Consider the following 9,129-nt stretch of genomic DNA (forward strand, 5'->3'; position numbering starts at 1 on the left):
AGTATTAAAGAACGAAGGAAGAATAAATGTTGATCTTCGGGCTTGCTGACACCCTATTAATTTGAGAAGGATCCTTTTCTTGCTTTCGTCCTAGTAGAAAAGTTAGCAATTGCAAGCACTACAGTATTGCTGTGACAAGTGGGGAAAATAGCCCTTTAAGAACCTTTCTAAGATGTCTGCCTATGATGAGGCATTTTTTCAGGCTGACTGCATTTCATTCTTGTATGAAGTGATAAATCCCCAAATTTCTAAGTTTGCTTTGCTCTTTGAAGATGTCACCCCTGATCAAAATACGCAAAGGGATTGATCCTGAGATTGAGATGAACTGAGCAGTGAAAGGCAAAGGCTTCCTGGTAGATGCTGCAGTACAATGCATGTCTAAACAGATTCTGATTTTACAACTTTACAGTAATGTCTGTGTCCTGCCAAAGGTGAGATCAAATCCAAGATGTCCTTACCATTGAAGAAACCGAGAATTTGTCACTCATGTGAAAGCAAGAGACAAATGCACACTGTTACCTGTAGAAATGCACGGTAGTCTGCCATTGTATGTCCTAGGCAATCTTTCCATCCCTTTTGATTGGGCAATGGATAAATAATGTAAAAGTTTCCTTCCACCAATCCATATGTTTAGGAGAATTAAGCTACTTTTATTGGCATGAGCAATGCTGCTGCAACACTATAGTGTTGCTGCTGCAACACATGGCTTTGGTGTGAAAGAAATCCATTTATTATTTTAGCAAACAGATACTTATGATGATTTTTGGTGCTGGATAGCTGCTGTGGTTCAGGCGCTTTTAAAATCACAGCCAGATACTGACCTGGCTGCTAGAGCCTGTTTTGGTGTAACCACAACTTTCTGCTGCCATTTCTCCTATTTTCTGCAGTTGGAGAAATATGAGACTCTTCCTTGTCTTTGTTCAACTCCTCTCCTGACTTGCCTCCCAATACACTTTTGCTTGGCTCTAGAAGGGCTGGGCTACATCGCCCTGGAGCTAGTCTGTTAAATTTAGTGGTCCAGCCCTGCACTTTATAGTAGAAACTGCCTGTGCCGGATGGGAACATGACCTGCTTGAAATGCTGACATAGAAAAAAGGTTAATTAAATAATCTATTTCATTTTATTGTAATAGTTTGGGAATTGTTTCTGTGAGAAACAGGAAAAAATACTTCTCCTTAAATTCTGAGACTCAGAAACTATCTTCATTTGACTGTTTCTGTGTGGTTGAACTTTTATTGTGTTTTAGGAAGGACATAGTTCTGCATTTGTCTTAAAGCTTAGTTGAAATCCAGGATTGCCTGGATAAAAACTGGTGTAGTTATTGCTCAGTTCACAATCAATCCTGTAATTAGGCTGGAATGATTTGTCGTATATGGAGCTAAAATGAAATAGAAGTTGCTGACCTGACACCGAACCCACTAGGTAGTAGTTATTTCTGTATAATTAGGCAGACAACGAAGCTCACATCATGTGGACTTCAGAACTGATGAGCTTGTTTGGATATAGAACTCACACCTCTCGTTTTACTGCATTTTCTAGTATGTTTGTGTTAAGATTTTCTCTTCTTGGTCTTCCCCAAATACTCTCCCTGCCAAAGCACAAACAGCTGTGGTAAAAGTTTGACACATTGTGTGTCTGAGGACCTATGCAGATGGGCAGGCTTCCTAGCTCATCCTAGTGCTGCTGGGAGGCTGTACGGCATATCCTACAGCCTCCCTCCAGTAGGCAATTGTATGATGAATTTGAGCATGCATTGTAGGTACAGTATTTTCTGCTGGAGTCTCCATTTCCTTTGTATGTGCATGAGCAATTTCCCTGTCTGCTCCTGGAGGAAGGAAAAAAGGGTGCTGAAAAAGCGGAAGATTGCTATTGCTAAAATAATTCATGCAACCTGGTCCCTGAGCTGCCGTTTATCCAGGTGCAGCTCTGTGCTGACTGGAAGTGTGCTGTGGGCTGTCTAACTCATTCTGGTCACCGCCCTTCCCAAGGTATGGACAAGAATATGTGGCACAGGTACTGTTATCTGGTTAGAGGTGAGAACAACGAAGGGATATTGTGAGATGAATTATCCTGCAGGCTGCTGATTGAGAAACTTGCTTCGTATAAAAGGGACTGAAAAATAGGCCTTGCTAATATATATAGATATCTTGTGTGCTTTATATATCAGTTATTTACCTGTAGACATCTGATATCTGCTTGCTGTGGAGCCATGTTTTGTGTGCCTAAATTTACAAATGTCAATCTGGGTGAGCATACATGATTTTCATGCAGTCTGTAGTTCTTTAATATTTTTAATACTATCAAATAGGGCAGGAGCATTGTCTTAAAGTGATGGGATGCTGAGAATTAAAAGATTATTGGCAGTTACAATATCTGTAACAGAAACACAGAATGGAATTTCATGTATGTGAATTTCCAGAAATTAATATCTGATGGGGAACAGCTTTTGGCTTGTTAAGCATTACTTATTATTTAATCCACACAGGATTTGTCTAATAAGGAGGTGTGTATTTAACATGGCAAAATTTTGTGTTGCAAGTGCTTTATGGATTTTGAAGAAATGCTTTTCGTTATTTTATGTGATGACAGTGTAGGAGAAAAATGGATACATACCTGATGTTTGGGTCCTAGTCAGTCCAGTGAGATTGAGGATGGCTGTGTCCAAGTTTTTCTTTTTCTCTCTTGGCTCTGTGCTAAAGCCTAAACATTCTGGCTTACAATAACTATCTTATACTATTTTATACTGATTTGCTCATTGACCTAGCATGATGCAATGCAGTCATACACTTTTTGAAATCCTTCTGCACAGTACAGTAATAAATAATTTCAATGCTGAAGTATAAGATTTTATTATCCTTAATTTAGTGTGAATAATTGGAAGTGAAGGGTATCTTTGGGTATATTAATAAATGAGATCCCAGTCTCCAAGGAATGAAAGGGTGACTTTAAACCTTGAACCATGAGGAATGTCTCACATCCAGCATGGAATATATGCAGCACGTAGTTGTCTGAAAAGACATCAAACTCACCTCTGTATTGTAAAAGCATACCAATTATGGCGAAGTTTTTTATTGGATTATGTTTCTCTTAAATTTTAAAATTGAATGCATCATTTTGTTTGGCTGAATGTGCTATGCTTTTTTGGTATGTTCATTGACGAGGAATTAGCTGGAGTCAGTTATACCAAAATGACCAATGACTTTAAGATCATCTAATCCAACCCCCTGCCACATGCAGGGACATCTTTCACTAGATCGGGTTGCTTGAAGCCCCATCCAGCCTGACTTTGAGCACTTCCAGGGATGGGGACCCACAACTTCTCTGGGCAACTTGCTCCAGTGCCTCACCACTCTCATCATAAAGAATTTCTTCCTTATGTCTGTTGTAGCAGTTCATTGACACGTCTGTAGAAGGAAGGTTGGCAATGTGGATTGTCTGTTTCCAAGCATACCAACACTTGGTCTAATGCTTAGAGAGAGGAACAAGCCCTGGTGTCCCACTGCTTGCTAGCAGCCATGCCGCAGAGCTGTGTTAGGCGTACAGAAGTGTGCTGCACACTGTGGCAGCGCTGGGACCAGCCAGTTAGCTGTAGCATAGGCCCTGACAAGCCACTCAGTTCAGATTTTAGAAACCGCTTTCCTGTTAGGAGGATATTTTGTGAAAAGCATTCAATATCTAATTCAGTGAACTCGTCAGTGGAAACAACCTCCAAGAAGGAAAGGGCTTGGATGGCGATACAGTAAACATTCTTGTTTCTGTAGTACCTCTTTGCTGTTTACAGGAGGCATTGATTTTTGTCTCTCAATGTTTCAGGAAGCATTCTCTTCAACTGCATGTCTTTGGAGGCTGACAGAATTACAGAGCAGCAGGAGAAAGTACTGTCAATCCTAGAGGAAAAGTTTCCAGATCTTCCCCCCCGAGAGGAAATTATCTCGGTTCTCCAGGAGAGTCAGTTTAACCCACAAGGTAGTGCAACTTGCTTCTATTTTTCAGACCTTTTACAAATTTAAGTATGTAACTGTATCAGAATGTATCAGCTCATTGTGTGTGGTGAAAATAGTTGCAGCATGCTATCTTCATTGAGAGTTACCTGTGTTATATTTAATTTTAAATTAAGTGGTTTACATTCTGAATCATGGAATTGTGATTTTTGTTGAGGAACTACTGAACTCCTAAATAATCTTGTGTTGCTTTAACAGATAAAGTAAACGTTAATTTATTTCATATATTGCTTTTACAAGTGTATGCTAGTCAAGAATTTGCGTTGATGAAGTATAGGGGCATAATCAATGTGTCAGCCCACGTGCAGAAATTGTGCTGCCATTGCCTACATGGTGTGGGAGTGGATTTTATCTTCCGAACCTTCTTAGATTTATGGAGGGCTGTGTACAGGTGAAGTGAATTTGACTTCAGACCAAGATTAAGGAAGCAGTGGGAAAATTGCAATTCTTTCATTTCCTTCTGCTAGAACTAGCTGAACTAGTTGTCATTTTTTTCGGTGATCAAAAGTGGGAATGTCTGAAAGCAAAATTTGGTAGCAGGCTTTTGAAGGGAGGTTCTAAAAGCCTGAAGAAAATTGTTGCAATAACTCTCACATTTTTTACTGTCTGTTAAATGGCATTTGCTACCAAGTTGTTACCAAAGAGTGAGTATTGAGTTACTGAGATATTTCTTTGTTAGATATATCAGGTATGCACAGAGTCCATGCAGACTCATAGTCTTTTTTTACCGTTCTCTATCCGCCCATCTGCAGAATCCTCTATCTGAATTCAGACTGTCAGCCTGAGACGGCTGCCCTAACTGGTAGTTAAGGACAGAATTTGAGGTGCTGCTTCCTTTGCTCTTTCTTTCAGTGAGGTCACCAGCTAAATTAGTTCAGGGCTGTAAATCTTCACATAGTTCCCTGAAGTTCCTCCGGACATTAGTCAAGGAATCATAGTTCAGAGATGAACTGAATGCAGCCTGGATGGGAGAGACCCAGGTGGAGCTCAGTTCTTAGTTCTGCCAGTTGCCTGGGAAGATGGTTTAGTAATGTTTGTCGTGTACTTGGCCCATGAAGTTTACCCTAATACCAAACGCAAAACTTGGACAAGTAGATATAACAGATTCAGTCTGCATGGCATTGGCTGCCGATCATTTTTATATGCCACATAAGGAGGGTAATGTCATACACACTTTTTTTTGTCTCAGAGCTGCTCTTTGCTGTGTATTACAAGGTACATATTTAGCACTGCATATATTCATGTGGCATTTGTATTAGTAAGATGCTGTTGAGTTTCTGAAGTCCTTTGAAGACTCTAACCTCTGCTGAATATTTTACCTTATGTACCTGTTATTTCAGGCAGTATTAGGGCAATTCAGCAAAGTTGTTCTCAGTTTCATGCAGAAATAATGATTTATTGGCCCGAATTCATGAATTTGTGTTGTTTGAGGCACAGTGGGCTGTAGCCCACCAGAAAGTCTACAGGCTACCTATAAATATTTTTAAAAGGACAGACACATAAATATAATAAATATGTGAACATTAGCTAGTTCATCTTGTCATTAGATTGAATGCAGTAGCTGGACTCTATACAGGAACAGTAATGAGAGCATTCATTTCTTTGGCTTAAGTTGGTATTTGGCTGCCTCTTAAAAATCAGCCATGCGAACACATTTTGGACGTTACGCTGCTAAGCTTTAAAAGTCTGTGGACATTTTAGTTGCCACTCTGCACTGAAATAAGTGGCTTGCAGCTTTCTTTATATAGACATATGGCTATTATATCTGCATTTTTGATTGTGTGATGTGACCATGTTCCTATACATGATACATATTTATTTAGAGAATCTTTACAGCATTTTAGACAGACATGTCCCATTAAAGAAACTTAGTCACATGGATTTTCAATACATTGTACTTAAACATATCAACATGTCTGGTTGCAATCTGAAGCGATTCCAATTTTACACTGTTGTTTCTGATGATAATATGTACTTCTGCTTCTGTGGTACATAAACATCTAGTCGGTTCATTCACCATTTGATGCACGTAAGAAAAACGCATTGGTGTTGGTATCAATTTATGAGGAAGGTCAGAAAGGTTGAATGACTTTATGTTTACAGAATATCTTAAGTGCTTTGCTTCTGAATATTTTATAAATACCATAGTATTCCACATGTGCTTTTCAAAATATTGCTCATTCCAGAAGTCTTTCATATTAGTGATTTCATATAGGACCATAGGAATGCTCTATCTCTACATTTATCATCATCTGGAATTCAGTTTGGTTAAAAAATGTGAGTGTTCACACAACTTCATTGCAGGAGTCTTAATTCTTCATCCTTTGCTTCCCCCCATCCCTTTAAATCTCTTCCTTAAAAAAATCCCTCTAGAAACATTAAGCATTGAAATAGTAAATGTTGGTTTTCATTTTTTCATTGGATGTCCTAAAATACAGAAGGCTCAGCATTAAGGTCTAAGCTGTGTTTTTAATTTATGTTGCTGCATCTGGTCAGCTGTACTTGTATGTATTGAAATTCCTTTCTGTTCTCAAACAGGTGTAAGTATTGAGGAGGTTATGCTGAAGGATCTCAAGGAGATTTCAGATGGAGAAATCAAAGTAGCAATTAGCACTGTGTACATGACACTGGAGGTAAGAGGAAACCTAAACAACGTAGTTGGTAAACAGCCCTACTGCATAGGAGACGGTTCTTTAACAAAAATTTTGAGCCTGTTATTTTCTCAAGATTATATACGAGCAGAATTTTTCAGTGATTGAATTAACTTTGAGGGAAGCAGTAGCTGTTTGTAGTCTGACTTACATTGTTATGCATCTGATTATTCCTTCCTGTTAGCCTGTACCATGGTGTGTTAAAACAATGGCATCAGCAAATTGCAGCCTTTGGGTGAATTTAAGGTGTGAGCTTTTCTGTCTACCTACTTCAGAAGGTAGTTACTAACTAGGACTTTGTCCTACCTTTCACTTACAGTATGGCATACAACTTATAAAGCCACTCCAACTCTCTCGCAGCCTTTTTAGAGGAGGGCCTATTCTTTTATGCCTTCTATAAACCTACCTTGAAACTGTGTAATGACGTGTGTCCGTTGCCACATTGCCTAAAAGAAAATGTTGGTAGAATAGTTTGGGTTGGAAGGGACGTTTAAAGGTCATCTGGTCCAACCCTACTGCCGTGGGCACGGACATCTTCAACTAGCCGGTGGGAAACATCTGACACCCTGCACCGGAGTCAGGGCTTTCAAGAAACCTCTCTGTCGGGCCAGCAGCTCTGCAGCCTCCCCCCACCCTCCACTGCTGCATCGGGAAAGAGACAATCAGACCTTAGGCAGGGAAATGGGGTCCTGAAGGAGAAGCTCCTTCACCCAGCAGCGACCAGGGATGACCGGTGACAAGCTCAGCTCAGCTCAGCCCCCTTCTGAGGGCACCTGCTCTTGTCTAGGGAGCCAAGCCCTGTGTCCAAACCTCAGGTGTCAGGCACCGGACCAGTGCTGCGGCCTTCAGCAATACTGCTGGCCTGAGGGGAGACGCCCCAGGGCTTGCCCCCAACCTGACAAGAGGCGAGAGGAGCAGCACTGACCGTTTCTGCTACTGTACCTGCACAGAGGTATCCAGAAGGGGTGGAGCACACAGGAACCAGAACACCCTGCAGAGCCATGCATTGCTGCTGGATGATCTGTGCAGGTCAATGACAGCCCCTGAAAACTTTATTTTACTTCAGATGGCACTAAAAAAAATCACTTGAATAGTTCTTCCCTGTGTACATCCTATGAGATTTCTTACATATATCTTTTGTGATGCATTTTACAAAAAATAAGGTGCTTCTGTGGTTGAAGAAGTTTGTGGTACAATCCAGCTAATAATTATCCATAGATTTCTGCCTGTGTACTAAAATATAGAAAGCAAATTGGGTAGTAAAGCTTCAAGAAATGAAGCAGAATCTGTTAGTTTCTTGGTTAGTTTCTCAGTGTCGAGCAATCTTTACCAGCCACCAAACCTGCACTACTTCATGAACTATAATTTTGCTCCTGAAAATTATGCCAAGGTTGGGAGAAAAGGCGATGAGGAAAGAGTATTGTAAGATAAATCCCCAAAAAAGGAAATGGGATTTTTAAAAATTCTTAATAAAATCTTCCTCTTTTCATTTAAATCCTTCTCTTTTATTCTGTCAGTTTCAGTGAATGGTGGACACAAAGGGCTAGCAATTAGGAGCTAGCTTTAGCATTACATTTTCTTTTTATTTATTTTCCTTTTAATCTTGTTTAATAGACTGTAGAATGCAGACCTTGCACTCCACGGATCTAAGCTTCAGCTAAATGTGGCTGAACTCATCTTTACATCTCTACATATTCAAATTAATCATAACCTAAAACTTGTCTTCCTTTTGACAGCAACTCAAAAATTGAATTTGGCAAGAGTAGGTTTTCATAGTCCTAAAAGCAGGCAAATTTTCAAAATTTTTTCAGTGATTGTGTAACATTTGATGCTGACATACTTCGTTCAAGGAGTGTCAAGATCTGGTGGTCAAGCAATAAATGCTTCATAATTATTTTTCTTCAGACATACCTAGTAGCCATCGTGGAAGAAAAAGGAGATTCAGTTGCATGTAAAAAGAACAAACCAATTAGTGTTTTACTGGTTTTTAATCCCAATCTGTTAAGTAATTTTATTACTAGCACTTTTGATGGTATTTTTCTGGAAGTTACAGGTATCTCTCTTCATTTTTTGCTCTCTGTTGTTCTGCTGTGAATAGTTTCCTTCAGAAAGAGCTGATTTTTCAGGGCTGTAACTAGTTACAATGTTTACAAAGTCACACTTTGTACTGAGATTTCACAGTTGGGGTGGAGGTCAGTTTTACGTTTCCTGCATTACTGCCCTTTGTTCAAACATTTTCTGAACTCCCTGATTTACAGTGCTTGACCTTGCTCTTATTAGAGCCAGGGATGATATGGTCTGCGTGGTGGTAAGGGAGATAGCTTGTAAAAACATTCTGCGGTAGTTACTTCACCCACTATCAGAAACATAATACATATAAGGGAATTATAGATAAAACTGTCCTGACCTGTCTGTCTATTCAGTTTAAAATTCTGTTACACAAACTTTAATGACTTCAGGATTTTCTCAGCAGTAAT

The 9,129-nt window shown here is 39.7% G+C and overlaps 1 protein-coding gene across 1 annotated transcript in view; it reads left to right on the forward strand.

The window, feature by feature from the left end:
• The window catches only part of PRUNE (prune exopolyphosphatase), a gene marked incomplete at its 3' end in the record, with an annotated part of 35,318 nt that extends 28,684 nt beyond the window's left edge, over positions 1 to 6,634 (forward strand). Inside the window, exons 7-8 of the mRNA XM_009572811.1 lie at positions 3,814 to 3,966; positions 6,540 to 6,634. Of these exons, the coding sequence (XP_009571106.1) occupies positions 3,814 to 3,966; positions 6,540 to 6,634 (248 nt within the window). The remainder of the gene's footprint in view (positions 1 to 3,813; positions 3,967 to 6,539) is intronic.
• Between the last annotated feature and the right edge of the window lie 2,495 nt (positions 6,635 to 9,129).

The sequence above is a fragment of the Fulmarus glacialis genome, unplaced genomic scaffold (genome assembly GCF_000690835.1).
Source record: "Fulmarus glacialis isolate BGI_N327 unplaced genomic scaffold, ASM69083v1 scaffold2262, whole genome shotgun sequence".
NCBI classification, from domain to species: domain Eukaryota; kingdom Metazoa; phylum Chordata; class Aves; order Procellariiformes; family Procellariidae; genus Fulmarus; species Fulmarus glacialis.